Source organism: Ictalurus punctatus, chromosome 26 (assembly GCF_001660625.3).
Source record: "Ictalurus punctatus breed USDA103 chromosome 26, Coco_2.0, whole genome shotgun sequence".
Classification (NCBI taxonomy): Eukaryota; Metazoa; Chordata; class Actinopteri; order Siluriformes; family Ictaluridae; genus Ictalurus; species Ictalurus punctatus.
In genome coordinates, this window is record NC_030441.2 from 897,501 (window position 1) to 917,500 (window position 20,000).

Consider the following 20,000-nt stretch of genomic DNA (forward strand, 5'->3'; position numbering starts at 1 on the left):
AATTCAGTTGAGAACGTTCTTTGTGAAGGTCTTCTCTCTCTCGCCGCTCGTCGTAGGCTCAACGTGCTTTCCTGGGACGACCCTTTGCTCTCGGCGGTGCTGAAGGGTCAGAACGTCACCGGGGTGCGGCAGGTCAAAGGTCGACGCACGGAGACTCTGCACGAAGCGCTGTTGGTGGTCAGAACCCGGGTTCTCAAACTCCAGGAGCAGGACAGGTGAGGTCATTCCGCGTGTCGGAGACGACGACGCTACCGCTGGTGTAAACGAATCCCGTGCTCGTCTGTACGGTGTAATATAACGTTAACGCTGTAGCATCATCAGATACACCTTCACGCCACTCCTTTACGTTTTATTTATTTCTTTATTTATTTTACACTTGATTTGCCGTTCGTCTCGAGTGCATTTTCTGCTCTTCAGGTATCGGGAGCTGGTCCGCTATCTGAAAGTTGTGAAAAGTGACGACGATACCATGTGAGTCCGGCGTTCTCACGGTAACGTACACCGAACTTCAGTTACAGCGTGTTTTCACTTGACTATAACGCTCGCTGTTTTTTCTTCTCTGTGACAAAGACTGCAGATGATGAGAGACTGGGTTCCTCTTTATCTGTGCAAGGTATTTACTATCCTTCATTTCTAATTTAGCGTCCACTCATTGAAACATTTGATCGGTCGAACCTAGGGCTGGGCGATAGGACGGAAATATCATTTCACGATACTCGAGGACATTTTTGTGTTAGAATTTCACTGAGCTGCAGATGCATGTGGTGAAGAAATAGTGTGTGTGTGTGTGTGTGTGTGTGTGTGTGTGTGTGTGTGTGTGTGTGTAGGTTGCCGATTATGCCGGTGCGACCGACTGCTTGCTCAGCCCCAAGTACGGTTCCTCATGCCCCGCCTCTAGGCTCAGTCCCGCCCAGTTCTGTGCCTACCTCAGAATATTCGCGTCTGGCCACGCCCCCCTCGACATACCACACCCACCGCGAGTCGAGCCCGGTCCGTATTCTCAAAACATCCACACGGTCCAGACAGATCCTTTACTAAGTAGCACATGGACAGCTATCGAAGGTAAATGAGAACACGACAAACCATTTGTGAAGGAAACACACACACACACACACACACACACACACACACACACGTCTCCTCTGTTCATGCCACTGTACAAGTCCCTGTGCGTGAGCTGTTGCTATAGAAACCATAACGTATTAGAGCGAGCGCACTTCTTCTCTCAGCACAACACCTTCTGACCAATCACAACCCGGAAATGCATTTGTGGCTTTGAGGTGGTTTACTGCATGTTCTGAGGTGTGTGTGTGTGTGTGTGTAGGAGGATCCAACCTGCTGAAAAGGCAGGAGGTGATGAAGTTCGCACTCCGAGTCTTGAATTGTAACAGCGCCGTCTTTGCACACGTGAGTACGAGCGCACGTCCGATACGTCCCGCTGCAGCACTATCAGAAAGGCATTGTGGGTATTATGGGCAACCGTTGGACTGAGAGAAGTTTAAAGCTCAGAATTCTTTGATTAAATAAATATTGTTTTATATATAAATATTGACTTGCAAGTCGTTCCTTAAAGGTTCTTGATTGTTGTTATTATTATTATTATTAATATTATTATCATTATTAGAGTTGTTATTTGTCTTGTAGGCCGAAAGCTGGATAAAAGTGCTGGAGTTTGCCAACCTGTCGTCTTCTCCTTCTTGTTTACCCGAACCCAACTACATCTTCCTATCAGTGAGTTGCACCGAGCTGATTAAAGCATGGTGGATGTTGTAAGAACATCGAGACTCACTGCATGTACACTTTGTGTGTGTGTGTGTGTGTGTGTGTTTCAGAGGACCATGGACATCGCCACAGGAATCCTCAATGAGCTCAATCGCACTTCCCGGATCCAGATTCCCAAAAACTTTCAAAACGTGAGTGGTGGGTTATGCTGTGTGCGTGTTGTGTTGTTGTGTAGTGTGGTGTTGTAACGCTGATGTCCGTGTCTCCTTCTCCTCCTCCTTCAGGGGTATCCCAACCAGGCGTTGTTGCTCTTAGCCACTCAGGCTTTAGCCTGGCGTCTTCTGCACTCACAACTCAAACCCATCGTCAGCGTCATCCTGACCTTCAAAGTAACTCTCCTCACGGTCTTCCTTATATATAAATATATATAAATAGGTGTGTGTGTTAGTGTGTGTCTGACAGTGTGATGTGTGTCTCTCTCTTTCTCTTTGTTCATATATGCATTTCAGATGTCACGGTATTATCACAGTATACTGTCTTACCAGTGTACAGTCACATCTTAGGTTTAGGTTCTGATATCCGTGTGTGTGTGTGTGTGTGTGTGTGTGTGTGTAGTCGAACCCCTGGGTGGTGCCCTGGTTGTTCAGCAGTCTACTGGTGCAGCCACCAACACTCCAGGATTTGTTCTGCGTGATTCTGGAGGAACTTGCAGACGGACAATGCAGATCCATCTTGCAGTACGTTCACTCTGTTTGAACACGCACATTACACACTGTTTAATAAAAAAAAAAGTACTTTTATTAAAACGTAACGTTCTACTCCAGAATACAGGACACAGCCGAGCAGTACTTCATTGCGAGTTTCCTCTGTCTGTTCTTCCTGGAGTCCAGAGTAGTTCTCAATCACTACACGTATCCCGTTACTGATCTGCTGGCCAAGTGGAACGAGTGAGTGCTTCTGACACTTCTCAGAAGTGCTGATCAGAGCCTTGTTGTTGTTGTTGTTGTTGTTGTTGTTGTTGTTGAATATTTCCATGCAGCAGAGAACATAGACAAGTTACTGAAGTTTAAAATAATGATGCGTGATTAACAGGAACTCCTCAAGCCTAGAAGTGATGTTTACACTTTGATCCCATAAAAATTACCGTTTTGTTTCTTCCTCTTTTTATTTATTCACGAACGACACGTTATTCTTTTTTTTTTTAAATCCATATACCGCATGTTGTGAAACGTCTGTAAATAAGTTAGTTCCTGTTCTCGCTCACGTCACGGTGTTTACGACTTTATATCTGATTGTGCGTGTGTTTTGTGTTCCGGGTGTGTCTGAACGCGCTCTCCTGCACTCTGTGTCCTGATGCAGATTCGAAAACCCGTGGCAGTACCACCTCCGGCGACTGCTCGAAGTCAAAGTAAGAACTCTTTATTACGCTTGTACCGAAAACATTTCTAGAACCCGTCAAATTTCAGCTTTAATCTCGGATTACAGTACGCGTTGATGCGTGAATACAAGATGGCCGCCGTACCTATCCCGTAGTCATTCGGAGCGTCGTTCGTGTACATCCTGAAAAATGAACGCCACAGTGCGACGTGGTGCAATACCAACATGGCCAGAGGGGGGGCGCAGTACAGCATCGTGTGTCTACAGCTAAACAAACAAAACGGTGTCTCTCAAATCGCATTCTAGTTATCGATTACCAACGCTGAAAAAAACAAACAATACAAACCATGACGCAAATTCTAATGGGTTTCTACTATTTCCACCATTACAAACCATCAGCTAACCATTAAAACCATTACCGGTCCTTAATGGTATCCGCTAGACGGAACATGCCACAGATAGACCGCAACAAATGACGAGTAGAAACCCACAGGGACCATTACAGTTTCCATTAAAACCAATACAATTCCCATTAAAACCATTACAGGTTCTATGACATTCCCAAACCACGACGTATATTGGAAAAATCGCTTAAACCTGATCGAAAATATAGTTTATGTTTAAGTTGATTGTCTGATTCCAGAGATGTGGATTTGGACCGGGTGATCGTTTTATAAGCGGTTCACCCACTCAGGGGAAGGTCAAGGTGTGATGTCACGATACTCTTCAACCACTCATGTCCCATATGCAAATGATTTAGCTAGAACCCTGCGTAAGCTGCGTATTAACGGAGCTGGGTAATGTTCGTGTCCTGGGAGCTATTTTTAACTGGCTGAGGGTATGACTGTGCAAATCCAGCTAGTTTGCTAGCGGAGCAGTTATGCGCTACAGTAAAATAAAGCTGTACAGAAGTGAGCACCGGCCGTTCAGAATTAACATAAAATTTACATAATGTTTTTTTGTTTTTTTTTGTGTGTGTGTGTTTTGCTTCCCTTTTGTGTAGGAGTCGAGTCTGAGCACGGACAAACTGCTAATCCTCAACCAGATGATCCAGTGGGGTCTACGTCAGTAGAGTGTGCGCGTGTGTGTGTGTGTGTGTGTGTGAGAGAAGAAACTGTTAAGACATCTCACTGTTTGTTGTGTGTGACGATCAGGTACAGTAATTAAAACCGTTCCGATTTTTAAAAAAGGACACTCTAACGTTTTCAAAATGATCCGATGTAAAGGTTTAAAAGCATTTACGAATAAAGAGGCTATGTTTATACGACAGACTGCATCAGTGTATCATTTACACGACAACGGTCAGAATTAGGAGTATATGTATGTGTGTGTGTGTGTGTGTATATATATATATATATATATATATATATATATATATATATGTATGTATATGTATGTATATATATATATATATGTATGTATATGTATGTATATGTATATGTATATAATACATGAAATAAATATAAACATGGAGAGTATAGATGCAGATCCAGCGCATGTAAATCAGTCCCTGTTCATGTTCAGTAGAGAAGTTTTGGGGTCTGGTTGAAATCCTTTTTTTTGTTTTTGTTTTGTGTTGTCTAGTTTGAAATATTGAAATACGTTCGCGTTAAATCAATTCAGCGTTTCTTCAACGGGGAGAACTTCCACCGTTCAACTACACAGCTAGACGAGAGACGACTGAAGACTGCACTGTTCCCATTTTTCAGCATGTATGGAAGGGAGATTTGAGTGGAAGCGTTTGTTTCTTGCAGCGGTTCCCTTTTCTATATCTAGATGAACTTTGACCTGTGAATTCACAAGACTCGGTCTCGTGAGCTAACAGCTGAAAAGAAAATTGAGGAGCTTATTATTATTATTATTATTATGATTATGATTGGACTTTGGCTTGTTTTCTGATCGGTCGTTGGCTCAAGTCTGGGGAGTAAAAACACCTCGTCCATCATGATCTTGTGGACAAATTCAATGATTTCCTGCTAGGATTTGCAATGTTTGCATCTATAGTACTACAACTTGTAAAAAAAAAAAAAAAAAAAAACCCATTGGAACTGTTTCTCATTAAGTCATTGCACATCGGGGTAACGTTTAAGTGTGTTTACTCAGTTAAAGTGTAAATAAAACGTTTTAAGCATCCTCGTGAATCCAGAAAACAAAATCGGACCCGGGAAATCCCGTCCTAATAAAATACGTTTCAAAGTCACTTCACAGGACTGAAAAAAAAAACCCACCACGGCATTAAAAACAAACGAGGCACACGTTCCCGTTTATTTCCACCTTCACACTGAAGCGCTCTTCAAGTCTACAACGCTTCGACAGACTTCCGGATCCTCCGGGATACCTACACGTCCTCTTGTATTTCACAGTCGCGTCATTTTCTCTAAACATGCGACGGTGAAGATGTTCTTCAACTATCTAATCGTAAGGTGATTTTTAAAAAAAATTCATCTCGGACACTTTAGCGGTAACGCCGCCCGCTCGTATCCAATCGACCAATCGTGTGGCGGCGGCACAAGGCAGGACGTCCTGCAGGTCCAGGTTCAGTTTGAAACTATGCTTAAATGGTTTAAAAACAGCCGGTCTTTACAACTTTACAGGCCTACAACAGCAGAAGAACCACATCAGGTTCCACTTAACGGTAGCCAAGCACAAGAATCTGCAGCTACGATGAGAACCAAAAGTCAATTGGGGGGAAAAACTTTCGCCTGACTGACTGGAAGCTCTTGAGGTGTATCTGCGTGATTTTACACATTGCCCTGCTGCTCCGTGATTGGCTGATTTGGATGAAGGAACAGGGATACACCTAATAACCCCCATCCCCGAGTTAGTAGTATTTAATTTCCTCTGAGCGTTGTTGTTGTTGTTGTTGTTGTTTATTCAGTGAATAAAACATGTTCATGTGCATTAATGGTGCTGTAATATGAGTTTTTCCCCAGACCACACTCACGTGTCCCATCTGTTCTGGCACTCAATAAAATAATCACAAGGATATGTGGATTTGAGGATTTAGGATTACTCCAATTACAGTTTTTGGCCGTTTCGTTGTGCGCTGCAGTTTACACCGAGATCGCAGTGGATGGAGAAAGTGGGGCAGAATCCCATCCAAGCATAAAACACTGACACTCCTAATTATTATTATTATTATTATTATTAGTTAAGGATAACTTAAAAGCAGTAAACACTTTGACAATCGGATGATTGCTAAACCAGAGTTCTCAAACCCGTAGAAACCAACTATTCCGAGATTAAGCTACGTTAGGTCCAAGTCTAAAAAAAAAAAAATCAATCAATAAATATACTTAACAAGCATACCAAAACTCACAGACCCAACGGAACCCCGCTTGGAGAACCGCCAGGTTAGCAGCAGTGTAACCGTACAAGTCCGCTTCAGTGTCAGGTTTTGAAAAGCGTGCTGGCGGTGTAGCTGACTCGCAGGACCGTGGGCGGAGTTCCCATCGCGTGTCGCGTGACGAGCTCCGAAAGGTAGCGCAGGATCTTCAGATCGTCGTCGTGGAAGCGCTCGGGCCTGACCTCTACGCTGGGACGCCGGAGCCCGTGAGAGAACGCGAGAAGGAACGCTCTAGACACAAGCCGGCTAATTATACTCTGCGTGTACAGGAAGTAAGCGGTTCCGCGCATGCTGTGAGTCCTCGCCTCCACCAACGGACAAATCAGAGAACCTTTATAAGCCGGGCAGCGTAAGGTCTTCTGGTCCACGTCCAGTACGCTGAGGTACCGGCTAAAGCGCACTAGGCAAGGTGGCATGCTGGGAGATGAAGGAAAAGCCAGTCTGGGAAAACAGAGATACGTTAATGAACAGTGATATTGTTTTGTATATTTAAGCTTTATTAAGGCATTTAACTCAGACTTTATGTGAAACAAGACTCAACCACAGTCTCTCTTTCTCTCTGTTGAAGTTAACTAGACTTTCTGTCTGGAAGATGTCTGGAAAAAACCTTCGCTACAGTTTTACATCCGACTGTTACAAAGCTCTGACACTGGAGACTCCTTCCATAAAACGTTTTACGTAATTGGTTTAACGTACCTGTTATAGCCGACGAGTTTCCAGGTTAGCAGGTCGGTAATGTGCAAAGGGCTCGATGTCCAGGGTTGGATGTTTCCTCTGCAGCTCCCTAGATGAGGGGTGTACATGGTCAGCGCTGTGACCCACCGTCTAACCGCTCTTTCCTCACTGCCCAGCACCACCAACGTCCGGCCGCTCAACAGGCTGTACATGGCGTGCACGGCGAACGGAAACTGGCGCAGGAAATGCAGAGCGGCCCGCCCCGACCTGCCGCGCTTTCTCCGACTCTGTACGGCTGTGCTTTTCCCCCCACGAAGGTCGAGAGATATTGTAGAGCCTGCTCCTGTGGAGCTAAGGCTATGGTAGCTGGTGCAATCTGAGAAGTCATCTGGTGTAAATAGGAAAGACCTGTCTTGGAGAGAGCCTGGTTCACTTAGAGGAGAAACGCCACCAAACGTACACACGTCCAAGCTCATGTGAGGATCTTCTGGGTTTAAGACTATAGTAGGGGTTCTAGGGGAGCTCTGGCATTCCTGGTGCTTTTCTTTGCACTGAACCGAAAAGTCTTCAGCACTGCGCATGCAGTCGTTGTCTTCTCCTTCATGCTCTGGGGTTTCCTCGTCGATTGCAGAAGGATACGAGGCCCTCAGGTCTTCTGGTATGATAGACTCTGTAGTGCTAAGCACCTCAATGCTGTCCTCGCTGTTTTCCCGTCGAGTGACCACTCTCCTTTTTCGTCCTTCAGAGGTGGCTGCAGGGAACGCCGTCGGTCTCTGCGGAACCGTCTCCATGGTATCCATAGGGCCTTGAGTTTGAAAGGACTTCTCCGTTCCCAACACCTCGATACTCTCTCCGCTGCTCACGCTATCCTTCATCGGCACGGAAACGTCCTCGTTCTTGCGGTCGCCTTCGTCTGAGAAGTTTGGTGCTGAAGGCAAGTCGTCACATGGCGAGGTCGGAACGGAGTCAGGTCCGTTTCTATGGAGCTCGAGCCTGATTGGTACCATTTCCACACACGATGTGTAAGAGTCTAGGCTTACAGGTTCGCTCTGTAGCGGGGAAACGGGAAGAAGCCGTGCTGACCGGGGTTGTAGTCTGGATAGCCGCTGACTCGTCTGTGCTTCCGGGTCACACGACTCTTCAAAGAGGAAATTAGTGGACTTTAGGTGACGGAGCAGGTTTTGAGTCCGCTGCTGCGAGAGGAGGTAGCTGTTATCGCCACGGAAACTCCTCTCAACGGAGCGGAGCTGGGTCAGCGCCTGCTGCAGGAAGTACCCGTCACACAGCTCATCCAGGTTCTTCAGACGCTTGTCAAACTGTCGACACGTGCTCGAGCTCACCAGCTGCGGCGTGTGCGAAGGTGCACGTGAGCAGCCGCTGCAGTCCTCCAGTGACTCTGGACTCTGGGAATACAGCATGTTGGGGTCTAGGTCAGACTCCAGAGAATGAAAAGCATCGTCCGGTTCGTACGGCAGGAACTCGGGGTCTCTGAGCTTCCTGTTCGGATAGGAGGTGATCTGTTTCAAAAGACTTCTGTGTTCCTGAATGGCTTTTTCCACATGAGCCAACTCATCCGCTTTATTAGCCCACATGATCGACGGACACGTTGCACTTTGACCTTCCTTTCTTTCCTCGGGCTGTCCTTGATCCTTTTCTGATCTGTTTTTGTCAGTTCGATCGCTCATATTATCCGAGTCACATTCTGGGTCGTTTCCCCTTTTATCAAACCCTGGCACGGTGTTGTTTTGGTCAACTTCTATAAATCTACATCTCTGTTTCTCTTTCAGTTCCTCTTCTGTTGTGCTCAGCGGCGATTCCCCGTTCCCATTATCTTTCATTTCCCTTTCCCTCGTTCCCATTCCGTTCCTCTCGCCGACTTTTAATTTACTCAGCCTGTCTCTGTTCATCTCCCTCAGAAGTATTAATCTAGTATACTCCAAGTCGGAAAGTCTTTTGTCCACTTCGTTGGCAAAGTTCTTCCGATTTCCAGTCTTCAGGCACTCCGAAGCCTTGGAGAACTCGGCTGATAGCTGCCGGAAACAACGCATCATCTTCTCCTCTTCGGAGGACACGTAGGCCACGCAGAACGGCCGGACAAACCCCCGGGCCTCCAGGTCGTACAGCGTCAAGTGGTGCACGTAGGCGTAGGCGCCTTCTCTAGAATCCCCCAGCACCACTTTTGAGTCTTCGACGAAGTTCAGTTTAGGGTGTGCGCAGCCGGTAGAGCCTGCGAACGTGGTCTGATAGTCCACAGACATGATCCTGAGCGCGAAGTGGTTCAGATCGAACGAGCCGCACGCCTTGGTTTGGTCTGGAACGGTTAGTAACGGCTGGGGACCCACCTGCTCAGAGAACTCCGATATAAGGATAAAATCCTGACCGAAGCGAACGCTTGACGTCTTCGACCACGGCGACGCATCTTCCGCGTCTGGATACAGAGGAACGGACAGTTCAGCTGGAAGTCCAAGCGATTCCGTGGATTCTTCCAGGAAATCCGTCTCGGTCGTGAAAGCCAGCAAGTCTGGAGATCCGATCATGATGTATTAGTCCAGTGTATATTTAAATATGAAACACCTTTAATATGAGCTGCTCAGTTCAGGTGATTTCAGGTGAGTCAGTGACGTCAGAGAGTCATCCCGCGTGCAGAGTAAACACAAGTGTAAACACAACGCGTCATGAAGGAAGATTGGTCAGAGTTTGTTGGTATTTACTTCTGCACTTCTCATTAAGACTTGAAACAGGACAAACCTCCAAACTTGTAGCTGTCAGCCGGCGGAAATCAAAAGTAAACAACACGGATCCAGCGCGCAGGCGGTCCTGGAGATATCCGCTGCCTGTTCGTTCAACTTTAGAAGTAAACAGCGCGAGGCGTCCGATCCGGTGACCGGCCGTCGGTAATCGAAACTGGTGCTGTCGCAGACCACGTGACCGCGCCGGAGGAAGGGAAGGGAAGGGGGGCGGGGTAGCGTGTCTGACCTTTAGGACCGAACTCGCGCTAAACACACGTCCTCGTGCGCAATAAGTCTGCTGCTTTGGACGCAGACGAGTATTTCCGGTGCAGGAAGGAAAATCCTGTCTCCCGCGTGCACGCGCGCGCACTTACCTTAATCCTTCATTTATCTCCAAGGTTCCCGATTTATTTCATTTTATTTTTTGATGAGATGAAATCGCTGTAACATGAACTCAGTATCTTAACTTAAGCGGAATTTGTGGAAGTGGAAGTGAAAGTTTTGTAATAAATCGCACAAGCAGAAGCATAATACTTTGAAACATGAACATCTGTACTGCTCTTTTTACTGTATTTTTATTAGATTTTTAACTTGTAAAAACAGCTTGTGTGTGTGTAATATATATATATTATATATATATATATATATAATTGACATTATCAGTGTTATAAACCTGCTTGCTCTGGTTTCTCAGGCTGAAGAAACAAGCAGCAGAATGTCTCCACTGTTATTATTATTATTATTATTATTAGTAGTAGTAGTAGTAGTAGTATTTAATGGTTTCTATATAGTGGAAAGCTGGAAGAATCCCCAAAGCAGTTCATCATGTGCTGGTAAAATGGATAAAACAATACATATCGATGCAATCATTTTATTCTTGAACAAATTTTTAAAAATATTTATATATACTTAATTTGGGAATTTATTGAACGTTTGTAAAGCTGTACATGAAACTTTAAGAAGGGTAAATAATCTGGAGCGCAGAAGAAATTTATGATGTGTGTATGATATATATATATTACAGCAATGGTGTTAAGGGGATTTACACTTTTTTTATATTTTCCTTAAAAACTCTGTATAATTGCTTTTAAGCTGCAGATGGAAAAAAAGAGAGACACTCTTGTAAAAACACGTGTGAATTATTATTTACAACCATCAAAACAAATCAGCTACAACTTTTATTTTTACCTTTTATTTTTGTCCAGTAATTGATAAACATCCCTTAACTTGATTTCTACATTAAGGAACCCTTAAGAGCTAAGGGACCGTGTATAAAAATGGCAACTCCTTTTACAGGAAGAGTCCTTATATTCAAGCTAGGCTACTTGATAGAATGACGTAACACTAGGAATTTAACTTTAAAATAAAAAATTGAAAAAAAAACCCCCCTAAAAATCTCAACTCACCATGAGACAAGACGTACACGAGGAGAAAGTGCTCACAGGAACGTCTTATCCATAATACACACCAGAACTTTCACAGAATCATGACTCAAAGAGTTTGAATTTCATTTTTTTCAACATAATTAAAAGTATTATAGTTTCAATGTGAAATCCAGAGCAACGATAGTGGAGAGGAGTTGCTGTAGAAAAACTAATGCTGAAGAACAGTCATAAAATTATAACTACACGGTAGATTATATTATCGAATGATGTCGGACAAGTGAAGTGCTGAGTCTGTGACTTCGTTTTATAACCTTTAATCCAGGCGTAATCACGACACCCGACCCCTCGTTCAAAATAACTTTTTATTTGCGTAACAGAGAGACTTGATTCAAAGGGATTTTCCAGACCCTGATTCAGGACGAGCTTTATTCGTGTCGGGGAGAAGACTGCATCAAACACACGCACTTTCACACGCCCGATAAAACAAACACACAAACAGTTCTGGTTCGTCGTTCATTAAAGTGCCACGTTTATGATCCGAGTTCCAATCAGAGCGCGTCTCGGTATTAGATTATTAACGAATAAAACCTGGATTCCCTGCATAACTAACTGTTTATTAAACCCTGTATTGCTCCAACACGCGGAGTGTGTGTGGGATAGAGCTCGCGCACATCTCACTCGTCGGGACCGCCTTTAGTTTTTCTGTGTAGTAATAAATAAAAACGTCAAACTGCACATTTAACCTATAAGAAAGAGGTACATCCTAGAGAGAGAGAGAGAGAGAGAGAGAGAGAGAGAGAGAGAGAGAGAGAGAGAGAGAGAGAGAGAGAGAGATATGAGATGTGTGTGTGACCGGTTATATGAGCAGTATCTCGGGCTCGCACACAGCGCAGTAGAGCATGAAGCCCATCTCATCGATGTCGTCCACGGTGAAGCCCTGCAGCAGATTCACAGCAGGTTTAAAGTAGCTGGGCAGGAAGCCCGCCTCCAGGTAGCCAATCAGCTCCGTGATGGCCTGCTGGAACCGATCAGCGAACGCCGACTCCGACCAATCAGACTCCTTCTCACTCATGTGCAGGATGACGCTGCTGAGCTGCGCGCCGGTCAGCTTGCGGAGGGCGGGGCAGTTCCGACACACAGCCTTTAGTGTTTTCAGACACTTCTTCCTGACACCCGAGTCCTCGTCTGATTGGTCGAGGCTGGCCAGTCGAGCCGTTTCGCTGGTGTAGAGGCTCTGGTACCACACGTAGTCGAACGGTCCGGTGATTTCCGGCTGCGCCGTTAGCGCCGTGTCCCCTAAGCGCACCATCGGTAGAACGCTAACAAACAGCTGCTCTTCGTCGAAATTTCTGCTTTCGCTCCGAGCTCGGATTTCCAGCTTCAGCGCGGGAGACCCGAGCACCGGCCGCACCTCGCACTCCAGGGTTCTGCTCAGCGATGGCCAGTTCATGGACTCTGTGATCGATTTGCGTAGTTGCTCGCCAACGAGCTGAGACGACAGGTACCCGCCGAGGAGGTGCCTGTCCCAGTAGCTCCGCCCACGCGGGAAATACTCTAGATTTTCGCGACGTAACATGCAGTACTGAGGATGTCCGAGGAACGTGTCCTCTCCGGCGATCGGAGTCCACAGACTGGGCTCCAGCTACACACACACACACACGTATAAAAATAACAGGTGGGTTAGGAATTATATAGACTTAATAATCCTATTTAAAAATCGCTCTCAAATCTAAAAACAATTGGTCAGGTGGTGTTGATTTAACATCTATTACAGAACCACTCACAGTAGTTCCGGCTACAAGACAGATCACAGGCGTATGTTAACGCACCCTTAATATGTTTCTATAGCGACAGCGACTTGGAGACACTCTAAATGATCTAAAGCTTATAATAAACGCGATCAGTACGGAGCCCCTAAAGGGACATAATGGTGGAAAAAAATTGGGATGGGAGAAAAAAAATTGTTGAGAACACAACAGGTAAGCTATTTTTTGCGAGGGAACGCAACAATCGTCGATATTGTAAAGCTTTCTGTCGGACATTATGGAATGAGTCTCCAGTTTCAGAGGTAAAGCTGGAACGTTAACATCAGTGACATCACGCCGTTCAATTTTTTGTATTTATATACTGACGTACTGTTGAGTAAGGTCGTATTGTTTATATTTCATGCACCGGGTGGGTTTTGGACACAATGACGTTTCATTCCTGCTACCTGTAGTGGTACGAGCAGGCAGGCGTGATCGGCCTTGACCACCTGCAGGTCGTCGAGCAGCGACCCCGCGAGGGTCATCTCTCCCAGGGGCATGTCCGGGTGTTTGGAGCGCAGGAAGGCCTGAATCTCTGTAGCGCTTTCCAGCGCTCTCTGCTGAGCTCGGGACACTTCGCTCGGGGACAGGCACACACGTGTCTGGTAATACTGCTCCAGTCTTTCCGAGAAGGTTAACACGCAGAGATCCAGCCGTCTGCCTGTCTGAGCCGGGTCTGATCCGTTCCTCTGAGTCTGGGATTGGATTTGGGGTGCGGATTGAGACAGGTCCGCTATGTTGAAGAAAAGAAAAAAAAAGAAAAAAAAAAAGAGAACGTTGCTAAGTTACTGGAGTTGATCATAATGTATCTGAATGTCTGTCTGGTCTTACAGTAGAATATTTGTTCCTTTTCCGTTCATTTCCACAAGCTGTTACTCTTGTGATTGACAGGAAGTCAGAATGGCTGCTGCTATTTCTACATTGTTGGGATAACGGTCAATTTCTCACCACAATGTGTGCTACATACCTTTCTTGGTAACTGCAGTAATCGGTTTCATGGCCACACCCTCGATGCCCTTTTGAAGCAGTTTGGGGGAGGAACTGACCAGGCTAAGCTCCTCCCAGCTGTCTGTCATCTTTTTATCAGGATTTTGGTCGTCGGGAGGCCGGCCAGCGCGTTCTATCAGCTGGTGGAGAGACGTTTAAGACAAGTCGTAAATAAATGATCAAGCCTACAATTCATTACCTGGCTTGAAAGTGCTCCAGTGTGACGCCCAGTCTCGTGTTTTGGTTAAAATAAAAAAGCCAGTGATGACAAAATAACGCACGGCTCGCAAAGTCATAGACTAATATATGTGGAAGAGGGCAGACAGCGCTTTCCGCTGAATGCGTTACACTGCTGAGTAAAACCTGCCTGATTAATAACGTCATTAAACGTGCAACAATTAGCATGATTCCAATACAACAATGCACCTTTTTCACAGCTAACGTAGCAATGCCCAGGACGGCGACTCCGCCCACACCAAGCACCAATCGGGCGTTGGACAGCAGGAAGTCGATGATGGCGGCGATTCCGTCTTCACCCCGCCTTTTACTTGAATAATACATGGCTCCGTCTGCAACGGACCAAACCGCATATGTTAAAACCACGTTTTGGCGAAATCATTAGTGACACTACTGAAATCCCTCGCTTATACCGTTCCAGATAAGCCACTAGCAGGACTCACTACTACAACCGTTCACATTAGCAATAACTTAAATAAATATGAGTAATAATAATAAATTTGACGTGCAGAATAAACCTCGCCATCCTATCTTCTTGAAATATCGGGCTTCACTTATGATCTTTTAGTAAAAGCTGTGTGTAAATGTTTGCCTAATCCGGTGTGCGCAAGCATGCTGATCAGCAGTACAGTGCAAAGTGTGTTCCTGACACAGCTCATTTGCATTTAGCCACGCCCACAAACCTCCATAAAAGGTCTTGCACACAGACAGCTGTGAGAAATGAGCGATCAGGGTAAAGACTGGAAAACAGTAGTTGGAGTTATTTTGACTCACTTCTACACCAATGAGAAGAATATTTAATCAAATCTTAATATTAATAGTAGTAGTAATAATAATAATAATAATAAGCGAGTGTTAAATCCTTCTTCAGCTGAGGCGCTTGTTTACAGCTCGTCCTCCGTTTGTTATTGAACATTAGCTGAATGAGGTTTAATTTATTACGGCTTATGTACATGTATGTTTATGTTGCTGGTTGTCATTATATTGTAATATTTATGTCTGCTATGTCAATGTGAAAAAGATATTTCTCAAATAGGCGAAGATATAAAAGGCCCTAGAGTACATGTTTATTTCAAAACACAAACATACCTTTCCGGACCGGAAACGGTTTTCCTAATGGATTTTCTCAGCCACATAATACTTTTGTCTTAAGTCGGGGCACAAACCGTTATTTATGATCGTGTTGTAGATATTTTGCAGGTTATTTGTACAAATAAGAAATAAAAACAAATCGCCTATTGTACCTTTAAATATACGAAGCACGGAAAAGCCTGCGTGCTGCATCACGGCCTGTCACTTCTCAGTGTCTTCTCAGGATAAAGTTAGCTTAGAAAGTTAAATAAATAATATTAATGCAATATGATCTTACTTAAATTAACATTTTAAACCTACAGAACTTGTTAATAAGCCATGACTGCTTGCTTTAAGCTGCACAACTTATCCGTTGTTGTTGTTGTTGCTGTTAGCACGCGCTAGCTAGCTCGCTTGCTTGCTTTAATTGCTTGGCTGGTATGTTGTTTTTATAGATATATATATATTTTGTCACTTACCTTTTCAGAAAATCCTCCACCGCATTTCTAAATCAAACAGAAAATTCGAAGTTAAACATAGCTTCATGACTCGAGGTCATATCAGTTACTCGTTTCGTCCATTAACGTAAACCAGCCAAAAAGCTCACAACACGCAGCTTGGATTGGATGTGTCGTTTTGATTGGCGTGGATTTAGACCAATAGGAAGCCAAGCGTGCATGACGTCCAACTTGTAGCCCAATCACCGTGCAGGTATTGTTGTAGCCTGTAGTACCTCAGGACGTGAAGTACGTGAGGGGTTTCCGGTCTTAAAGTGAACGCGCTCTCCATCTTTCCGCCATTTTGTATTTTCGTTGTTAATTAAGTTTTGGGGGAAACACCCGTTTATTGTTAGGCTTAAAATATATCGAGCGTCCACCAAATAAGTCCCTCTGAACGAGCTGTTTCTATAGAAACAACAACGTAATCAAATGAAATGTGTATGCGTGCTACTCTTTTACAGAGAAACACTCAACGACATGACCGGATGTCGTCACACCTAAGTGTTGTAATCCTTTTATACCACTACAATTCGACAACATTTACAATTTGTTAGTTTATTAAAGAGCGTCAGTTTTAGATGCGTATTAATGTTGCAGAACGTGCGCAAAACATTCCTGTTATCACTTAGCTACAAATCTTCGCACTTCTCTTTCTCTGTTACTACAAGACAAAAAAAAAACAAAAAAAAAATCTTGTAACGTTCACGAGAAACCTACGTTCCTTAAGTTTAATCTGTTACATTATTACAAAGCCCTGACACTGGAGACTCCTTCCATGAATGTTAAATAAACTTTTTTTCCGTCTCAATCTTTCTTCCATGCAAGTTCCTGCATATGAAAACAACGTATTTGAAGCGCACGTTTATATAACATAATATATATAACAATCTGCGATTTTTCTTGGAGCTGGAACTACTGCTATAGAAAATCAATCAACAGCTTCCGCCCAATCAGAACCTAGAATACAACAGCACCGTGTATGCATTTGTCTTTAACCGTGCGGGTTCTATCTTTACTAGGATTATCATCATCTTGGACTGAATAATTTTCACAATCCACTGGTGTAAAGTCATTAAGGAATTTATTGAAAATGAGCGCCATTTTGTCCCTGTGACTTCAGAACAGAAAACACTGCACATCCAGCATCTTTTGCTTTTTTTTTTTTTTTTTTTTTAGAAAACTCATCTTTTAATTTCTTTTCAGGCCTGTACATCTTTGATGCAAAAATACCCATTTCTCATTACAGTGAACCACACGACAACCTTTCAAGTCATTTTTCAAAATAGAACTTTGTCACAGGCGTGAAGAAATTCAACTCAAAATGTCCATTGTAGCTTTACACAGCTCACCCTGAATGTCCCCCTCCCCAGACAGAACAAATTAAATACTTAAACCATGTTTCAGCTCTATCTGAATACTGATTTAGCCACCGGACATGAAGAATCAATCCAGCATCTAATTCTTAGATCTGATACCAACACGTGTTGTTTCTATTTTTACTCCCAAAAGTCGGTAGGATATCTGAAAACCTGAAAAAAAAAAAGTCCTTCATCTTTTCAGAAAGAAAAAAAACAAAAACAAAAAAAAAAACACAAGAACGGCACAAAACGGGATATTTAATAATTATTTTGTTTTGATCCTGAATCCAGCTCGCTATGCTTACATCACGTGGTATCGGGAAATTTTGTACGACTGAGACTAAATAAGTATGTGATAAGTCGTAAATGATATCATTATCGATGCAGCTCTTAAAAAAAAAAAAAAAAAAAAGTAAGATTCCTCCGTAGAAGATTCCAGATTTTCTATTAAGGTGCCAGAAATTGACAAACAGCATAAAGCTGACTGAACGGGAATATTTAAATCCTTAAACAAAACAAACTGTTTTTGATTGCACAGGTTTGCTCTTAACGCTGCTGTAAGAAGTCTGTAACGAGGTCTAAAACTAAAAAACTTGCAGTATTCACAAAACCCTTCTTACAAAAAACAAAAACAAACGTATAAATAAGAACACACCCGCAGTAAGTATACCACTCGTTCCTCGCCAGCAGCCCGTCGGATTGGATTCTACACGCCGACGTTTATAACGCGTCTAACGTTACGGTGCTTTATTAACAGTCGGTTGTTAATTATCGGAGGTCTTCAGTGGCGGCTCATCTTCACTCGGCGAGACGATGAAGTGTGTTCAGAGTGTGACGACGACGTGTTCACCACCCTCCTCCAGGAGTTCTCCGATGCGCCGCTATCGTCATCATCATCGCCGTGACGACTCTGCTGTTGGAGGAGTGAACGCCTCTGCTGTTCTTTATCCATCTCTAATACACGAGGTCTGAGAGGAAAAAGGCCAGAAAAAGGATCAGAGATGATGTCTGCGAATTCATTTACGGTTCGTCTCGTTTAACGTCTCGCTTAGAGCGAGTGTTTAACGTGCACCTCTCACACACACCTCTCACACACCTCCCTACCTGTGTGCAGCGTCTGGGTCAGCTTTGCGGTGCGAGCGCTTCGCTTTCAGGACCTGCCGTCTCTCTGAAGTGGGACTGGAGAAAGGGCTGAGAGAACCCGTGTCCAGACGAGGTGCGTTCGGTCTCGTCCTAAAAAAACAAAACAAAATGAAATTAAAAAGAAAAACTTCCTGGTTTCTCACCGCATCACAAATCCCAGATGCCGATGTTTGAGTTTAAACGTCCATCCCGTCCTGACGCCGCGGATCGAAAATACAGCTTAGTTTTAAACTAATTTCGCGTTTACTTTTATTTTCTTTCAATTACAATTTTATCATGTTGATTTTTTATTTAATTTGACTTGATCGTACTGCACTCTCAGCTACCACATTTATTTATTTATATATATATATATATATATATATATATATATATATAATAAAATAATATAATAATAAAAATCTAAATATAAAGATATATTAACATATAACTATAAATCAATAGAAAAAATGTTTATGATCTGAAAACCGTTCTGATTTTTAGCCATTTCTTCTGAATAATGAGAAAAATGTATGGAATAAATAAATAAATAAACTGCCAAATAGAAAAAAAAGAAAAAGAAAAAAAAGGTGTTATAAAAACAATTAAATAGCCAGTTTAAGTTGATAAATAACTAAGAAATGAAAAACGACCCCCCGCCCCATAATATCTGGATTAATGTCAAAGCGGACGGCGGTGTGTATCTACTCACTTCCTGAGGATGATGACCGCTCTGCGCTGCTTGATGTCCTGAGGCCGGATGCAGTGCGTGATGCCGTCTGCAGCGTAGCCGCTGAAACGAAATCGGAGGTGTGAATGTGCGGTATTTGGCTGAGGGGCGTGTATGCAGCAGGACAAACCAAGCCAAACCATGAGTGTTTCATGTGTTCATAGCGCTGAGCACCAGTTTCCTGCTCAAGGGATTAACAAACGCAAACTCACACGTCCGTCCGTACATTTTAAACCCCTTGGATCATCTCTACAGAAGGACAGCGATGCAGCGGTGCTTTAGTGTTTTTGTCTGTCCACCTCTTCATTTCAAACAGATCAGCTCTAACACCGTCACGCTCGTCGTTCTTCTACATCGCTAACCTGTCGAGCGGCGTCTCGGAGTTTAGTTTAGCCGCACTGCATCCTGTGAGTTTGAGACGCTGGCTTTCTCGTTAATATAAAACTCTGAACTTCATCGCTAGGACATTAAAAAAGCCAAGCCTGACCGTTATCGCTCAAGCGTTAACGTGCACGTCACGTTCACGCGCCCGCTTATGTACGCCCGCAGGATTAAAAGCGACGTCCACCGGACGACACGTCAGAGCCAAAACGACTCTCCATCTGGCTTCACAGGAACGTCGAACACACAGACAAGCTCCGGATCGCTTTAAAACTTTCTGCCGTCGTCGTGACGGTCGTCATGATCCGTGACTCAAATCGAAAACCCGGTATTACATTTAAGAGGTCTGTAAACCTTTTTTTTCCCCCTCTCTCTCTCTCTCTCTCTCCAAACACTAACTTGTAACAAGAAAAGAGTTCCATATTCAACAGCGGTCTAGAATAATATACAAGTATGTGATGGGGCAGTGGTGCCTTGGTGGTTAAGGCTCTGGGTTACTGATCAGAAGGTCAGGGGTTCATACACCAGCACTGCCAAGCTGTCACTGTTGGGCCCTTGAGCAAGGCCCTTAACCC

General features: G+C 44.0%; 4 protein-coding genes across 8 annotated transcripts in view; 1 reads left to right on the forward strand and 3 right to left on the reverse strand.

Annotated features, from left to right (window-relative positions):
• Positions 1–4,368, forward strand: part of zgc:112980 (uncharacterized protein LOC503706 homolog) — a 7,560-nt gene extending 3,192 nt beyond the window's left edge. Inside the window, exons 9-20 of one of the 3 annotated variants that reach the window (XM_017457802.3) lie at positions 57–215; positions 418–471; positions 571–613; positions 828–1,062; positions 1,325–1,407; positions 1,645–1,731; positions 1,833–1,913; positions 2,007–2,111; positions 2,338–2,459; positions 2,547–2,669; positions 3,082–3,130; positions 4,103–4,368. In XM_017457802.3, coding sequence (XP_017313291.1) covers positions 57–215; positions 418–471; positions 571–613; positions 828–1,062; positions 1,325–1,407; positions 1,645–1,731; positions 1,833–1,913; positions 2,007–2,111; positions 2,338–2,459; positions 2,547–2,669; positions 3,082–3,130; positions 4,103–4,171 — 1,210 coding nt within the window. In that variant the 3' untranslated portion in view covers positions 4,172–4,368. Of the gene's footprint in view, positions 1–56; positions 216–417; positions 472–570; positions 614–827; positions 1,063–1,324; positions 1,408–1,644; positions 1,732–1,832; positions 1,914–2,006; positions 2,112–2,337; positions 2,460–2,546; positions 2,670–3,081; positions 3,594–4,102 lie in introns of those variants that run through there. The other 2 variants (XM_017457803.3, XM_017457801.3) reach the window with 2 other exon arrangements.
• A 208-nt stretch (positions 4,369–4,576) lies between these two features.
• Positions 4,577–10,406, reverse strand: smcr8b (Smith-Magenis syndrome chromosome region, candidate 8b). Its single transcript, XM_017457804.3, has 2 exons — positions 7,142–10,406; positions 4,577–6,886 (listed from the first exon to the last, which is right to left on the reverse strand). The coding sequence occupies exons 1-2, from the start codon at positions 9,655–9,657 to the stop codon at positions 6,490–6,492; spliced, it is 2,913 nt and encodes a 970-aa protein (XP_017313293.1). The 5' UTR covers positions 9,658–10,406; the 3' UTR covers positions 4,577–6,489.
• A 1,176-nt stretch (positions 10,407–11,582) lies between these two features.
• Positions 11,583–16,079, reverse strand: mief2 (mitochondrial elongation factor 2). Of its 3 annotated transcripts, XM_017457805.3 has the most exons (6): positions 15,814–16,079; positions 15,508–15,589; positions 14,453–14,595; positions 14,007–14,166; positions 13,447–13,772; positions 11,583–12,876 (listed from the first exon to the last, which is right to left on the reverse strand). In XM_017457805.3, exons 2-6 carry the CDS (start codon positions 15,545–15,547, stop codon positions 12,091–12,093), a joined length of 1,455 nt encoding a protein of 484 aa, XP_017313294.1. In that variant the 5' UTR covers positions 15,548–15,589; positions 15,814–16,079; the 3' UTR covers positions 11,583–12,090. The 3 variants fall into 3 exon arrangements, with proteins under 3 accessions (XP_017313294.1, XP_017313295.1, XP_017313297.1); XM_017457806.3 differs by lacking the exon at positions 15,508–15,589 and having other exon boundaries at positions 15,814–15,974; XM_017457808.3 differs by lacking the exons at positions 14,453–14,595; positions 15,508–15,589.
• An 819-nt stretch (positions 16,080–16,898) lies between these two features.
• Positions 16,899–20,000, reverse strand: part of alkbh5 (alkB homolog 5, RNA demethylase) — a 4,977-nt gene continuing 1,875 nt past the window's right edge. Inside the window, exons 2-4 of the mRNA XM_017457809.3 lie at positions 19,027–19,107; positions 18,297–18,425; positions 16,899–18,160 (exon numbers count right to left, since the gene is read on the reverse strand). Of these exons, the coding sequence (XP_017313298.1) occupies positions 17,974–18,160; positions 18,297–18,425; positions 19,027–19,107 (397 nt within the window). The 3' untranslated portion in view covers positions 16,899–17,973. The remainder of the gene's footprint in view (positions 18,161–18,296; positions 18,426–19,026; positions 19,108–20,000) is intronic.

Coding starts and splice junctions, on each gene's coding strand:
- smcr8b (XM_017457804.3), bottom strand. CDS start 9,657: ATGATCGGATCTCCAGACTTGCTGGCTTTCACGACCGAGACGGATTTC. Junction 6,887..7,141: donor AAACTCGTCGGCTATAACAG/GTACGTTAAACC, acceptor CTGTTTTCCCAG/ACTGGCTTTTCCTTCATCTC.
- mief2 (XM_017457805.3), bottom strand. CDS start 15,547: ATGCAGCACGCAGGCTTTTCCGTGCTTCGTATATTTAAAG. Junction 14,596..15,507: donor CGTGCTTCGTATATTTAAAG/GTACAATAGGCG, acceptor GGTCCGTTGCAG/ACGGAGCCATGTATTATTCA. Junction 12,877..13,446: donor GCCTGCTCGTACCACTACAG/GTAGCAGGAATG, acceptor GTGTGTGTGTAG/CTGGAGCCCAGTCTGTGGAC.